The following is a 16,047-nucleotide window of genomic DNA, read 5'->3' as shown; positions in this document are numbered from 1 at the left end:
GTAACTCTCCCGAGGGACAAAAACACCCAAAACATGACCCGTAACTCAAAAAGTCCACTTTAACCCAACAAGCCCATTACTTTTAGTTGTAATGGCCCGACACGACTCGATCCGATCCGAAATTTTGATCACCTTGAACATACCAATCGGGTAGTAATTCTTACCCGGATTATCTAATTGTCAAACACCCTCGGTCTACTTTCACGGCTAAATTTTGCCTAACGCAAACCCGATCTGAAATTTTGATTACATACGAATCGGGTGGTATTTTGTTACCCGCGCTCCAAAACTCTCTTTTTCTCACACTCCATTTTCTGCTGCTCCAGTTATCCTGCAATGGCGAAAACTACCTGATACATATGCTACTGTAGTTGCCTCTTCATCTCTTCAGCTACACCAACTACTTTCCAAACATGCGCTCCAAAGATAAAATCTCTTACTTCTACGATGGTATCTTTCCAAATCCCCCTTTTTTATCCGATTGAAACCTTAATTTTTCTCTCTCCTCCAATTCTTCCTTCGAAAGTTCATACCTTTGTTGTAATTAATCGTTTCAATTGTTTTGTAGGTGATGTTGGGAGTGTATATTTTGGGCCGAATCATCCGATGAAGCCTCACAGATTATGTATGACCCATCACCTTGTTCTGTCCTACGATCTTCACAAAAAGATGGAAATTTATGTAAGTGGTATAGTTTTATGGGTTTATTGATTTTGTTTTTTGGAATTTCTGTGTTTTCTTGCTCATTATATGTGGTTTTTGTGGAGTTTGTACGGTGCAGAGGCCTCATAAAGCGTATCCGGTAGAGTTAGCGCAGTTTCATTCGGCTGATTATGTCGAGTTTTTGCATCGAATTACGCCCGAAAAACAGCATCGATTCATGACTGAAATGGCCAAATGTATGCTTGCTTTAAAGTATTTTTTTGTTGAGCTTTGTTGTATATTTGAGTTTGTTGGTGTGACATTGGAAAGTATATAATGCGTTTGTTGTGGTTAATTTATTAATTTGATGTACTGCTAGCGCTCTGCCGGAGTAGGAGAATTGACTGGCTGAGGAATGTGATTTGTGATGTTTTTTTGGGAACTCTATGAAAAAGTGGTTTTAATTGAATCCACATTTACATTTTAGCATAGAGAAATCATTTTTCTGTAGGTTTTTTCCTTTTAGTCAATCAAATATTCAATTGTCCACAAGAGGGTGTCATTATGTGCATTAGATTTAGAATGTCTGTTTAATTGAGTATGATTGTTTTTGGTACTTTTCCCTGTTTTTTTTTGTTATATACTCCCTTTGCCAGTTTGCCTTTAAAGGGTGTTTTTGTTAGAGTTTTAGTACTAACCTTGAAATGTGTGTACCTTAAAAAGAGGTAGAGATAGTAATTAAAGAGGTAAAGTACTTTTCCATCAATAGTAAACATAAATAATGCTGAAAAATGAAAGAAACAGTTGAAACATAGTCAAGGAAAGTTCTACTATGTTTGGATAGAGAGAAAGGGAGGGAAAGGAAGAGAAGAGAGAAGGAAGGATATGTCATCTTTTGTTTGAATATCTTTTGGAAGGAGAGAAGAGGAAGGAATTAGTAGGTTCCATTTTCCTCCGCCCTTTAATAAACCAAATCTCTCTATTGATGGAGAGATAGGAAAATAGAAGTTCACCTTCTCCCTCAACTCAACTCACCTCATTTTCCCTTCCCTATTGTTATCCAAACATAGAGTTCATGTATAAAATAATGCCAATGGGTTGGATAATGAACTATCATATTTTAAGGCATTAGCGTACTTTGGGTTATGTATATGCTCTTGAGAGGTGAGGAGCATTTGGTTATGTGTGAGGAGGTTGTGGAGTATAGTTATAAGATTGACATTATAATGTTGCAAAAATGTAATTGAAGTTGTAAACACCTTGTCTTAAAAAAAAGTTAAGTTTCTTGGTTTGCTGATCCTCATGTATTTTTTCCACTGTTGTTAAGTTGATAATTAAAAGTATATATGGTTGAAATCCTTTATGCAATTGCACGCTATAGAAACGAGTTCAAAATTGAAATTATGAGCCAATTAGTTGCTATGCAAAAATAAAATAAAATAAATAAATAAATAAATAAACAACAACAATTGGGAAATGTACTTTAACCTCAAGGAATATTCTAAGAGAGAGGTTGTGTGTATTTTATTTTTTTTAGCTGGGCTAGTAGGCGTATTTTTTTTGCTTAAAGTTTTGAGTCTTCTTAACAACTTTGGTACATACTTTTTAAACAGAAGTGATTGTCTACTTTAAAGTGGTTAAATTTTTTGTCATTTGAACCTTCTAGGGGAAGAACTATAAGAATTTTAATTTGATATGTGAAATATAATGTGGACTGAACTATCATATTGGGACCTATATTTTTTTTTGGGCATGGAGTTATAGTTGTGGATATCAGCTTTTCCATCACTAGTCCATCACAAGCATGTGGGATATTATTAACTTAACTCTTTTCCATAACTAGTCCAACTAGAAATGTGGAACCTATTAGTCTTGCAATTTCCTATTTGTATTTAGAATCCCACCAGTGTTTAGACTGTGAATTCTTTAGTTTCAATACTTATTATAAGTTATTAGTTTGCCTGACAATTTGTGATTGATAAACATGATGATTGGTAATATTTCCCTCATTATTTTGTTTCCCCACTTGTATTTCTCTATCTACATCGAATACATCTTTCTTCTTCCTCTTATGTTTTTTTTATCAAGGGAGTCGATAAGGTTCTTAAGGGGACGGTATATACAATAGTCTTCCTTCTGGGGCTTAGGGGTGTTATAATTGTCCTTAAAATTGTGAAACCGTTCTTTGATTTTGATCTCTTGAAGTGCAAGTAATGTTTGATTCAATGTTTCCCTTGTCCTTTGACTTTTTTTTTTTACTTGTAGCTCTAGCACTATGTATTAGATGCAGAGGCCATTTTAAGAACTCACAAGTAGACAATTCTCCATATTGTCGCTTTCATTTCTCATTTTATTCTATTCTTGTGCCCACCTTTTTTGACCTATGTCCTTTATCTTCTAGTTAGACCTTTGAGGTTATCCTACGTATAGATAGATGTGAATCTTTTGATCTGTCATTTGAGAACTTAAAATGATTGTGGATTTGCTATGACTAAGGATTAAGGAATGAAGCCTAGCAAACGCTTTATGATGGTGGGGGTATGTGGTAATGGCACAATGGTTTCAAGAAACTCGTGGTTGGTTTTGTTTTTGTTTTTGTTTTGTTTTGTTTTTTCTTTTTTATAAATTTTAATTTTAATTTTTTAATAAGGGGAGTAGATTGGTAGAGTACTAGAGTTGAAGCTTTTTGGTACTTAAAATGGGGATTTTTGGAATTAGGGTTGCTGTCAAGAGAGAATAGGGTTTCGATTGTTGTTCTAGGAGAGGACGGCTGATGTGAGGGTGGATTTTAGGTGGCGCTTGATAGGGTGTTGGGTGATGTGATGGCTAATGGTGGTAAGGATGGCGAGTTCTCAATCTAATGGATTAGCCGATTAGGTACTTAAATAGATGTTTGTAACTACGAACCATTCCTTAACTTTTAAGTTGAGTGAGTGTTTTCTAGATTTAAGACTTGATGGAGAATCTTTTGGGTAGCTAGGGTTTAATCAGATATAGAGTTGTAAAGAAGGCTTTTGAGATACTATGTGAGGCAGCAGAGACATTGGTGCTTAAGCAATTTGTGTGATCTAGTGAGTGTAGGTACTTGACTTGACGTGCAATGGCCGCACCATTACTGAGTCCATAAGTAACGCAATTCAAGGGTTTTTAATTCATGTAGTCAATGATAAGGGTAAAGTTATCGTATCATGAGGTAAAAGGGTCTTGTCTATTCATAAGGTATAAGAGTAAAGTTATAGTACTCTATTCTCTCGGCTGAGCATAGCTTTTCGTCTTTGTTTTGTTAAGGAACATGAATATTCTATTCAATAGAAGTGGCTATTAGTATTAAATTCAAGTTAGTCTTTTTGATAACTATGTTAATGATGGTGAGCTATGTTGCTCATACTCTTCTAGAAGTGTCTCACTCGGGTATGTGTCCGCAAATGTCATTGCCGTTTTATGTAAATTTTGTTCCGAAAATGATGTGTCATACTAATTAAGAGTTGGAGTAACATAGATGGTGGGTCTGATTCTAGTCCTGAAATTAATGATTCTTTGTTGTGTGGATGCTTTACTGATGATGACCTACACTGGGAGAAGCTTAGGGAATCTCCAATGTCAGGAACTTAATTCTTGGATTTGCTTAAAGTTAATTGGATATATTTTGATGGTAGGAAACTAGAGGAAACTAGAAATAGCTAAATTTTTTAAAATGGTACTATTTTGCTACTTCAATGGAATGTTTGGGTGGTATTGTCCTTTCATGTAATGTGTAAAGAGGCTAATGAAGTTGCACAGGATTCTCTTAATAATACTGGGGTAATGTTCTGTAAATAGCTGAGGTAATGGCTTATAAGTTCCAGGGTCAAAGTGGCAAAGCTGTCAAAGGCCTGTGTCCCATGTTTATTCTTGGGAATAATGGAATCTTGAATAAGAAATTGTTAATTTTTGGGAAACTTGTGAGCATCCTAGTCTTTTCTTACTAAAGTATTCATATTTAAGAAATAAAGATCAAGGGTTGGTCTTCAACGTACATGGGTTACCCTTTGGAGAGGATATCTTCCTTTACAACTTTGGAGGTTGATTAAGATTTTGGTATCTTTTCGACTTTTCTCTTCAGGGTATGGTAAGGACCAAGGACCATTTAATGAGCTTGGACTTAGTTTATAAACTAAATTTTAAGGGTTTGGTTATATGTATATCTCGTTGTTTGTACTCCCTCTCTTTTTTGTTTTTTCTCTAGTGATTCTCATATAATCCATTTTAGTTAAAAATTAAAAATCTCTGGAGGTTGATAAGGTATCTTCCCTCCTTAGGGTATGGTAATGGTAGGTGATCATTTAATGAATTTGGACTTAGTGTATAACTGTATACACTTAACTCTAAGGGTTTGCTTATATGATGTCCCGGAGGGTTGCAAAATTTTTATGGCATTATGTCATTAGATATAAATATGATCTTTAGGGAAAATGATGGGGGTGGCCAATCCGGAGAACTTATTCAAGAGAATGGTATTAGACGCACATTTTGGCTTTTTAGCCTTATTGCAATAGGGAATGGCCAGTCTGGAACATTCAGAACTCTTTCGAGAGAGTGCTGTGAGACGGACTTTTTGGCATTGGTCTTATTGCATTAGCGTCTTAATGCCTTATTTACAAAATAAGCTGTATGCTAGAAGAAAAGGTTCTTATGTGAGATTACTGTTGTTTGAAATAATTACTTTTGCCTCACAGCTTGCATAAATGCTCACACTTTTGTCGAAAACTTCCGATTTCTGCTACGCTGTTAGGAGGAGCTTTCATTAATATTAGTAATTCTAGCTGCACTCATTAAGCCTTTTTGCAAAGTCAAGTCAATTTTGAGCACTTCGTACTCCATGATTTCTTTTGCTGCAAATTCCTCCATTTGAACCATCTATTGAGTTGTTTCTATACTTTTGAGCTTACTTCCTCTTTTTCTTCTTATTGCCACTTCAGTGTTTCAAAAATATTGAGAGAAGGATTTGAAGTACTCAATTATTTGTTGTTTTTACCAGCATAAATGGTAATCTTTTTGAAAAAAAAAAGAAAAAAAGAAAACTGATTTTACATGTTTAATTCTATTTTGATCTGATAAATTGGTAGGTAAGTTACATCTTTTGCATGTTTTATTTAGTCCTAGGTGTCCTTATTCTCTTGTGATGTCATCTCATTAATTAATTTTTCATGAAGCAAACTTGGGTTTATTTATGATACGCTCCATCTGTCATCCACACTTTTCTTTTTACTCAATTCAACTCAAAATTTTTGCCCTCTTTTCTACCCTTCTATTTAATTGCCTTTATTTGGTCTTCTGATATGCCTTTTGGTCTATTATTGGCATATGACAAATTCCCCTTTTATTTGCATGTGTGAGCTGGCTGACAAAAGATTTCCCTTTCTTTCAGATAATCTTGGAGAAGATTGTCCTGTCTTCGACAATTTGTTTGAGTTTTGCCAAATTTATGCTGGCGGAACCATTGGTAGTTTCAGGACCTTTTTCTAAACAATTTGATTTGTGTTATTTTATCCTAATGATTGTGTTAATTCCTGGCAGATGCTGCTCGTAGGTTGAATAATCACCTTTGTGACATTGCTATAAACTGGGCGGGGGGATTGCATCATGCAAAAAAATGTGAGGCGTCTGGATTTTGTTACATCAATGACTTGGTTTTGGGGATTTTAGAGCTTTTAAAGTACCATGCCCGTGTTCTGTACATTGATATTGATGTGCATCATGGGGATGGTGTTGAAGAGGCATTCTATTTCACTGATAGGTATGCCACTTCTTTAGAGTTGAAAATCCATTTGGCATCATGCTGCGAATTTGAACATATAGAATTTTTTCACGATTATATTGTTAGCTCAAGGTGAGATGTTGCTAGGTATTTTATTGTCGAATGTTAACTGATGTTGGGATAAAAATGCATATTGGAACTATATAATTGTATTTTAGTGGGATTTTAACAATTTAACATGCCATCTGGATTCTGGAGTAACGAGTTTAATTAGGGCTCTATATGGCAAAACTAAATATGTTTGGTGCTTGCATAGTTTACTCTGCATCTCAGTTCTTCCATGCCTTTTGTTCCAGGGTGATGACTGTCAGTTTCCATAAATTTGGAGATCTCTTCTTTCCAGGAACAGGAGATGTCAAGGTTGGATCTTTAGTCACCTTTTGTCTTATTACATATGAAATTGATTGCTTTGTTCTCTGGTATTACTGGTGTTTTTTTACCCTAGACTGTGTGTTGGTTGGCCAGATTTTTTTGCTATTTGGTATTTCTATAAGCAGCTCAAATAGATGTAAAAAGGTTTTTACATTGTAATTTAATCAGGAAAACTTTTCTTTGATATTGATTTGTTGTCATTTTTCATGTAGGAAAATGGGGAAAGGGAAGGGAAATACTATGCCATAAATGTACCTCTCAAGGATGGTATTGATGACACTAGCTTTACTAGGCTGTTCAAGACGGTATGTTATATTTCAGAGGCCACCAAGCTAATACAAACTGTAAGATATGTTGCACCACAAGCAATGTTAAATTCTTGTCTTTATTTCAATGTTGCAGATCATTTCCAAGGTTGTTGAATTTTATCAGCCTGGAGTGATTGTTCTGCAATGTGGTGCAGATTCACTTGCTGGTGACAGATTAGGCTGCTTCAACCTCTCTATCGATGGTGCTGGTTTATGTTATTTGATCATATTGTCTTATTACTTTCTGGTAATTTTGTTGGCATAAAAGTGCATTGTAGATTTTTGGAAGACTAAGTAATAATAGTTGTGTTGATGATGTTACAAATAACAGGGCATGCAGAGTGCGTTAGGTTTGTGAAGAAATTTAATCTTCCCTTGCTGGTAGGTTTCAGGGAAATTATATGTTTTGGTGGTTATGTTGCTTATATGAACTACATTGTCCTGACAGATCTTGTTATCAGGTTACTGGAGGAGGTGGCTACACAAAGGAGAATGTTGCTCGATGCTGGACTGTTGAAACAGGAGTTCTTTTAGATACAGATTTACCAAATGGTATTCTTCCTAGCTGCTGACTTCCAGTTATTTTTCTTTTCCAGTCATCTATATGTCTTGATGCCTTTCATTGTTGTGCTGAATGTTTATTTTTCCCTCATACAGAGATTCCAGAGAATGAGTATATCAAATACTTTGGACCAGATTATTCATTGAGGATTCCAAATGGACACATAGTATGGTTTTTGCTCTTAACTTTTGTCTCGTATAATAATATAATCTTCATTCCGAATCATAGGCCTTATTCATATTTTTGTACAGTTTCAAAACAGCAGGCTGTCTCTTGATATATTTATTTTTGTTAAACTTCAAACTTTCATACTACCTCTATTACATATTAATTATGTGCAACTTTGGATTTTTTATTTTATTTTATTTTATTTTCCATTTTTTTTTTTCTTTTTTTTTTCACAAATAATACCCAAAAGTTGCACATAATATGTAACGGAGGTAGTATTCTCCTTAATTATAATGTGTCATGGTGGAGTAAAAAAATAAGAATGACCTCTAATCATTTTTGTGTTTTAACTGTATTCTTTAAGAATGACCTCTAATCAAATGTGACCTACTTCCTCCGTTTTTATTATCATATTTGACAACGTACAAGTTTGACGATTAATATCTGTAAATATTATTATGTAATTTGTTAGAATGTTAACATTATGAGTATGTACATTGAGAAGGATAACTATGATCTATGTTACATGGATTCGTCATTTCACCTCAATTACCCGTGTCGAATCCTCGACATTTGGATATGGGTATGACACTTGGAAATCATGGAAGTTTTTCACAAAATAGCCGAGAAGAAAGTTTGGACGAGTACACGTGTCAGACATGGGTACCCGAGGTCCCAAGTCCATGTAGACTATAAATCACAATAAATAGGCTTGATAATTTTTTAGTCTGGTGGACTTGTTTTCTAATTAATAAAGGTAATAGACAATACTTTATTAATGTGTTTTTGTTTGGTTTCATTGACCAGGAGAACTTGAACAGTAAATCATACTTGACAACAATCAAGATGCAAGTTCTCGAAAATCTTCGGTGTATCCAACATGCACCAAGTGTACAGATGCAAGAGGTCAGTAGGAAGAATACTTTTATGATGTTTCTACTTTAAATGTAGTTACTACTTAGGTTATTAATTGAAGTTGCTTGCATGTTTACAAATGTGTTGCTAGAAATTTTATCCGTGGAATATGCATTTACTTTGTAAGTGTCTTTCAGTTGTGTGCACATTGGGTTGATGCAAAATTCTGTAATAAATTATGTTACACATCTTCTTGCTCATGATGGAGGGTTACAATGTGTCAATAGTCATGTTGGAATGTTGGATAGCATTGTGTTTTGCTTAAGAAATTGGCTGCTATCTGAACAATACATCAATTCTGGCAAAGGTGAGCTGATGAGATTTAGTTTCATTGCAGGTCCCCCCTGATTTTTATATTCCTGACTTAGATGAAGATGAGAATCCTGATGAACGCATTAGTCGTAAGTCTCACAAAACAATTTATTACACTACACACCCATTTGTACTTGATCTGACGACTTGTAATCTTATTCTGCGGTTCTTATTTTATCTGTTAAATCATGTTTTCAGAGCACACACAGGATAAGATGATCCAGAGGGATGATGAGTATTATGATGGTGATCATGACAATGATCAGAACATGGACGATGTATAGGATGATGCCCTAGTTTAAAATTTAGCCTCACATACTTATGGAGTGAATTAATGCTGATATTGTGAATGTATATAATTAGGTTTCAGTTAGAGTATACCCTGTTCATGTACTAGGCAATTTCAGTAGCTTCCGAGTTGGTTTCATTAAATTCCGTGTTTTGTCACTGTAAAATAGAAAGTCAGTACCTTTGACAGATTTTTGAGAAGCAAACATTTTGTTTTTGCGGATTTAATTCATAACTTCGTATGTATGCATAATGATATATTTTCTTGTGCTCTTTGGCTGTCTATTTAGACTTTTGGCCAATTCTCTATTATTGATACGAAATTGTTAAACCAAGCTCTTTGCATTGTTTATCAGTCCTATCTCTCTTTATCATGGCCTTTGGCAATGCGTAGGAATATCAATGTGGCGGGTTTAATTTAGGTCCAAATGAAGTACCTCTTTGTATTGTATCTTGATCAGAAGAAATGATATCGAAATAAAACCGAATAAAACCTTGAGTCTTGATTCAAGGTATTTCCTTATGAGTTCCATTATTTTTACTATGGATAAAGACAGGAACTTCTTCGAAGCAGATCGTGCCATGCTGCCGTCTAAAGTAAGCTCATATGGATTAAGTGGTAACAGTTACCGGCCGAATTGAAAGCCTACTAGTACTCATTTAGTCATCGCTCCCATGGAGTCCCAGGATCCTATGAACTTTTTCTTCCCCTTCCAAAATTTCACGAATTAAGAGCTATGAAGTATTTAAGAGATGTGCGGTCATATTCATTATACAACCATCCATTACTTGTGTTATAACGGAAGTGTGCATGGAACGATTTGGGAACTCACCTTCTCATATAATGTAAAATAAAAAGCAAAACACGATAATAAAAGAGACTAGTGTTATGAGGAATTTCCTCCCCTCAATCAAAAATATAGTTTTATTAAGTTCATACAAAATAAGACTCCTCAAGCCTAAATAATCCTAGATTGATCATATTCTTACAATCTATCTAGTTTTCTAATTACAATCCTATTCAAATTAGGAAAGCATAAAATCTAGAAATAAATAAAAGATACTTGTTAATCAATTGCAACATACTTCTTATGGAGTAGAAATTAATGGCATGTTCTGATTTACTAAGCTGAACTGAATGAACTGAATTGTTTATGAGAGAAGGAAATTAGGAATTGCACTGAAATTAAGCCGAAGAGAACAAACCCTATGTAAATAATAACATACTACGGAGTATTATGTAATTTATATTGTGTTTATTTATTTATGCATTTTTTGTATGGAAATGAGAAGGAGCCCCACTTCATCTTTGTGATAAACAAAATTTGTTTATCTAGTGGCATATTTATAAATATATCAGCAAAACATCCCAATCAACATGACATTGCTGAAATAATTACAAAAATATCATGCTAACTGGGATGTTTGGTTGATTTACTTACGAAAATGACAGTAGATAACACAAATTTTGATTATCACAAAGATGCACTTGTATTTTAAGGAAAAGGATCCCCACTGCATTTTCGTGATAAACAAAATTTTTTTACTCCGTATTTTTTATTTTATAAATAAAAGAGCAAAACCTGGGTAGAGAGAGAGGTTCGAACCTACCCACGTGCAAAATTGCAAGTTGAAGTTGTGAACGACTGAACGCCGAGTGTTGGTCTCGCGCCTGAAATCAACAAAGTAAACGCGTCGCGTCGTATAAATACACAACCTATTTAATCACTTAACTTCTCCTTCTCCTCCAATCTAGGGCATCTTTTCCGGCAACCACCGCCTTCTCCGCCGTCTTCGGCGATTCTGTCTCTAATTCCGAGGTCAATCCCCTATTTTCTTTGTTATTCCTATTTTTGTTTTTTGAATTCTAAACCCTAGTGATTTTGATTACTGTTAATCTCACTTTATTATTATTATTTTGTTGATTTGTTGAAGAAAGTTATATTATTTGTGGGATCGCATGGTTTTTGATTGGGGTTTTTGAGTGTAGATTTTGGAATTAATTTAGTTCTTAGTTTGCTAAGGAATTGATAAAGATCAATAATTTCGTTTGTTTGTGCAATATAGTGATATGATGTCGGCTAAGTAGGAGAAGATCATTGCAATTTTGTTATTGTAGATTAGTAATGTGGTGACCGAGTTCGAGGAGATCATTGCAAATTTTTAGTGTAAACTAGTAATGTGGTGACTTAATACGAGGAAATTAATGCTTTTTGCTAGTGAATTAATCTATCATATGTTGATTGAGTTGGAGGGGATCATTGTAATATGTTAGTGTGAACTAGTATTTGGTGACCGAGTTGGAGAATATCATTGCAATTTGCTATTGTAATCTAGTAATGTGGTGATTGAGTAGGAGAATATAATTAATAATGTGGTGACCGAGTAGGATGAAATCATTGCAATGACTGTGTAGGATGAAATCATTGCTATTTGTTAGTGTAAATTAGTAAAAGGTGACCAAGGAGGAGAAAATCATTGCAATTTGTTAGTGTAAACTAGTAAACTAGTAATATGGTGACTGAGTAGGAGGTGATCATTGAATGCTGCTCGATTATCCGACTAGATTATCTATCAATTATGAGTTACTGCACTCAACATCAGCAGCCCTTAAAGAAGGCCAAAAAGAATTTGAAAGCTAATCCTTCTAAACAAGAAAATTAGTAGGATTAAGAAGAGAAAGACAGCTTTTTTATTTGTTTGAATCACCTGCAAATTATCCAGCTCAAGGTTATTGGTTCTTAAATTTCTAACTGATTTATTAATTTTCTATTTTGTTTCTCATTGTTGTGTGTTCGTTGTTGGATTAAACATGGTTTTTTAATGAATTACACTGAACAATTGTTAGGCCCCTTTTCACTCAACTTATTTTGACTTATTTAAGACAAAATAAGTTCAAATTAAATTATATGAAAGATGATTTATTACAGAAAATTTAAGCTAAGATAAATTAAGATTATCTAATAATTTTGAAGGGCGAAGGTGGATGTGTTAACATACTATTGATCCCGAAAATTGGGGCTATTATAGAATATAAAAAAAAGGTGATATTTTTATTTGAAGTACTTGTTACTTTGTTAGTGCTAACATCCACTTTACATCATTTTAATGCTAGATTTGATAACTACTGAATATTAGATTACCCCTGTTATCGATCTGAATAATATTGGCTTTATCTTAGTGCAATAATTGAAATCAATTGCAAAGTAAAGTGTGCTCTATGCTTTTTTGCTTTTGGTTATATATTCTTTACTCCCCAAGATGTTTATCTTACCTACTCTGTATGATTGACTAGGACATAAGTAACAGGATATCTGATGACAAGTTTGAATAATATGGGAAAGGTTTTATTAAAGGCGAATAAGCTCTTTTTGTATTTCCCTAAGTTTGTGCTCCATGTTGCTTTGGTTTTGCCATTTACTTTTTACTCTCATCCTTAACATTATTCTTTCAACTTCTTAGTAATTGTCTCGCTTTCAATTTTGCAAAGAATGGTTGCCATCTTATTGTTAGACACCTAATATCCCCATGTACCTGGACTGCCAGACCACTCACAGAATAGAGTGCAAAAAGTTAAATTAAGAATATCATTGCTTTTTCTTTCTTTTTTTTTCACTGGTGTTTCTTAACTGTAAACCTCTCCTTGTCCTCAAACTAGATTTTGTTGCTACGATTGTGTGTGAAAGAATAGTGTTATTAATTTTTTTTCCTTGTTGAAATTAGGTTGAACAATTTGTAGCATGTAAAGTTGACATCTGAGGATAGTGAGAGAGAAGATGGGAAAAGATTCAAAGAACTGCAAACAACCTTCTCACCGGCTCTTAAAGGATCAAGCGAAGAATCGAATTGAGGGTCTTCAATCAGTGTTCAATGAACTTCAGGGTGCCATGAAAGAGAGTCGGGCCGGTGATGTTGCTACTTTGGAAGAGCAAGTTAAGCAAATGCTTTGTGAATGGAAAGCCGATCTCTCTGAACCAACTCCAACTTCTTCAGTGCCTGTGTGTATCTCTCTCTCTCTCTCTCTCTAGATTACAACAACAACAATAATCACAAAACCTTAGTCCTAAAATGATTTGGGATCTCTTCTTTAGATTGAATAACAATATTTCATTGATTTGCAGGAAGACAGTCTTGGGTCATTTTCTAAAGAACTTGGTCAGCTGTTGCAACAATTTGACGTAGAAGATGATGCAACAAGTCCATTAACAGCACCGCCTATCACGAGGCATAGTGATGCCACCTGCACATTTGCGGTGCCAAACTCTGTAGGAGATGTGGAGGTCTATTTTCTCTTATATTTCCTTCTTGCCAACCTTGTATTTAAATAAATTGGTAGCCAAATAAAAAATAACTTGGGAAACCAATGTTTGCTGAGTTATTGTTGTAAATCTAAAAGGATGAGTAGCAAGTAGGCCGAAATCTATGCCAGATTGCCAGTTGTTACTTTTATACAAACATGTTCTTATGCCTACAAACAAAAGAACCACCAACAGCCTTAGCTTTCTTTCACCTCAAGTCACTGAGAGATGAGAGCCACCTTTTAGAGTGCAGATTGTTCTGATTTCTGTTATTAAAAGAAAGAGAAATAAAACAAAATATTCAATCTTCTCAAAGTAAGGTTTGTTCAATGTTATCATCCTTAGAAAGAGAAATAAAACAAAATATTCAATCTCCTTAAAGTAAGGTTTGTTCAATATTATCATCCATATAATGTGCAGTGGAGTTTCTTATAATTCTAGTGAACAATAATTATGTAAGTGTTCTTAGGCATTTTATTAAAGTAACTTCTTGACCGTTGGAAATCTCCACTCTCTGTGTAGCTATTAGATATGTGTTCCTATAATTCTGCATGACATGACTCATATACTTGGTTTGCTTACAGGTTTGCTACTTGAATCATACACCCCAGCAACAAAATTTTCAAGGTTTTCAGATTCATACACCTCAGCAACATGATTTCGAAGGTTTCCAAAATCATATATCACAACATGGGTTTCCTGACCTTGACAATCATACACCACAGCATCACGAACTTCCAGGTTTTGTGAATCATACACCAGAGTCTCAAGACTATCAAGGGTTTGCGCGATGCAATAACGCTGCCACTAATATGCAAGGTGGAATGATCAATAACTTTGAAGCTTCAGGTCTGCACAATATGGTGCCTAATAACTTTAACATGACTACTCAACTGGATGAACATCATAATCTTGACAGTGAAATCTTTATCAGTGCCAGCGGCATTGAGAATTGGGGATTGGATGACATTCCTGATTTCTTGGGTGTATTGCCGAATGTCAACCCTCCGCCATCCGCTTTCTTAGGTCCAAAATGTGCTCTTTGGGATTGCGTAAGACCTGCTCAGATGTCTGAGTTCTGTAACAACTACTGCAGTGCTTTTCATGCTGAGTTAGCAGTAAAGGAATGCCCTCCAGGAACTGTACCTATCATGAGGCCTGGAGGTATAGGGTTGAAAGATGGTCCACTTTTTGTGGCTCTAAAGTCAAAGCTGGAGGGAAAAGATGTGGGCATTCCAGAATGTCTTGGGGCTGCTTCTGCAAAATCTCCATGGAATACTCCTGGTAAGCATGTTTAATGATTAGTTAGGACTCCGCCTTGCCAAACCACAGATGGTAGGATGAAATTCAATCAATTTATTCAATTATGCTACATATGAAGTTGAGATTTGTATATTCTGCTATCCTTCTTGTTGTCTACTCATTTAGTTTTATTTGGGTTTGCAGAACTATTCGATATTTCTATTTTGGAAGATGAAAAGATCAGAGAATGGCTCTTTTTTGATAAGCCTAGAAGAGCTTTTGAGACTGGAAACAGAAAGCAGAGGTCATTGCCAGACCACGAGGGGCGTGGTTGGCATGAGTCAAGGAAGCAGATTGCAAAAGAGTACAATGGCCAGAAGAGGTCTTACTATGCTGATCCCCAACCACAGAAGGACTTAGAATGGCATCTATTTGAGTATGAGATTTATAATTGCAGTACTTGTGCATTGTACCGATTAGAACTGAAGGTTGCAGAGGAGAAGAAAAAGAGCCCGAAGACAAAAGTATCAAGTGACCCCCTTGTTGATCTACAAAAGCAGATGGGTAGGCTCACTGCTGAAGGTTCGGCTGAGAACAAGCGCTCTGGGAAGGGCAAGGCAAAGGTCAGTATGAATTCAGACCATGGTCCAAATATTGTAAGTGAGACAAATGGATCCGGTGGTTCTTCTTAAAGACATTCTACTGAATAGGTTAAATCTAACTATTAACAGATACACTGACACATTACCTTCTCATAGATGTAGTTAGCAGCTTCAGGGGCCTTTTTTCTTGTTTGTGGCCTTTTTTTATTATTTTGTTTTTCTTTGCCCATTAGGTTTTGTTCTTGTCGAGTTCTTTATTATTGAATGTATAGTTGAACATATGGCTCAAACATCTTTGTACTCATCCCTTGAATAAACATCTTTTCTACTCTTCCAGATTTTCTTAAGATTTATATATAGAAGGAAGTCAATTTATTTTATATTCGACAAGATCACAGAACTTCCTTCAATCAAAGCGATGACTTTTAACTCACACCAGAAGATATTATTACTCTTCTAATCTTAAGCTTAATAAGCAACTTTCTGATGCATCTAACAAGTCAATGAAACAAATGTGAGTGATCCCTCTATTTGAATTTTT

The 16,047-nt window shown here is 35.0% G+C and overlaps 2 protein-coding genes across 3 annotated transcripts; both read left to right on the top strand.

Moving 5' to 3' along the window:
* Positions 1-254: 254 nt before the first annotated feature.
* On the top strand, positions 255-9,676 carry LOC110723021 (histone deacetylase 9-like). Of its 2 annotated transcripts, none has more exons than XM_021902296.1 (14): positions 255-450; positions 569-681; positions 782-899; positions 6,050-6,124; positions 6,199-6,418; positions 6,736-6,799; positions 7,024-7,116; positions 7,214-7,322; positions 7,451-7,500; positions 7,581-7,671; positions 7,777-7,847; positions 8,657-8,755; positions 9,102-9,165; positions 9,275-9,676. In XM_021902296.1, the coding sequence occupies exons 1-14, from the start codon at positions 414-416 to the stop codon at positions 9,358-9,360; spliced, it is 1,290 nt and encodes a 429-aa protein (XP_021757988.1). In that variant the 5' UTR covers positions 255-413; the 3' UTR covers positions 9,361-9,676. The 2 variants fall into 2 exon arrangements, with proteins under 2 accessions (XP_021757988.1, XP_021757989.1); XM_021902297.1 differs by having other exon boundaries at positions 768-899.
* Positions 9,677-10,953: 1,277 nt separating this feature from the next.
* Positions 10,954-15,886, top strand: LOC110723020 (transcription factor VOZ1-like). The gene is made up of 5 exons (XM_021902295.1): positions 10,954-11,184; positions 13,088-13,362; positions 13,486-13,644; positions 14,247-14,946; positions 15,109-15,886. Exons 2-5 carry the CDS (start codon positions 13,141-13,143, stop codon positions 15,594-15,596), a joined length of 1,569 nt encoding a protein of 522 aa, XP_021757987.1. The 5' UTR covers positions 10,954-11,184; positions 13,088-13,140; the 3' UTR covers positions 15,597-15,886.
* Positions 15,887-16,047: the final 161 nt, after the last annotated feature.

This window comes from Chenopodium quinoa, unplaced genomic scaffold, assembly GCF_001683475.1.
Source record: "Chenopodium quinoa cultivar QQ74 unplaced genomic scaffold, ASM168347v1, whole genome shotgun sequence".
In the NCBI taxonomy this organism is placed as follows: Eukaryota; Viridiplantae; Streptophyta; class Magnoliopsida; order Caryophyllales; family Amaranthaceae; genus Chenopodium; species Chenopodium quinoa.
Note: the sequence above shows the minus strand (reverse complement) of the source record. Positions and strands in the feature narration are given on the sequence as shown.

Bases quoted from the DNA above. Each gene is read 5' to 3' on its own strand.
- LOC110723020 (XM_021902295.1), top strand. From the start codon at position 13,141: ATGGGAAAAGATTCAAAGAACTGCAAACAACCTTCTCACCGGCTCTTA. The intron at 13,645-14,246 runs GTCTATTTTCTC...GTTTGCTTACAG, and splicing joins ACTCTGTAGGAGATGTGGAG to GTTTGCTACTTGAATCATAC. The intron at 14,947-15,108 runs GTAAGCATGTTT...TTGGGTTTGCAG, and splicing joins ATCTCCATGGAATACTCCTG to AACTATTCGATATTTCTATT.
- LOC110723021 (XM_021902296.1), top strand. From the start codon at position 414: ATGCGCTCCAAAGATAAAATCTCTTACTTCTACGATG. The intron at 682-781 runs GTAAGTGGTATA...TGTACGGTGCAG, and splicing joins ACAAAAAGATGGAAATTTAT to AGGCCTCATAAAGCGTATCC. The intron at 7,848-8,656 runs GTATGGTTTTTG...TTCATTGACCAG, and splicing joins GGATTCCAAATGGACACATA to GAGAACTTGAACAGTAAATC.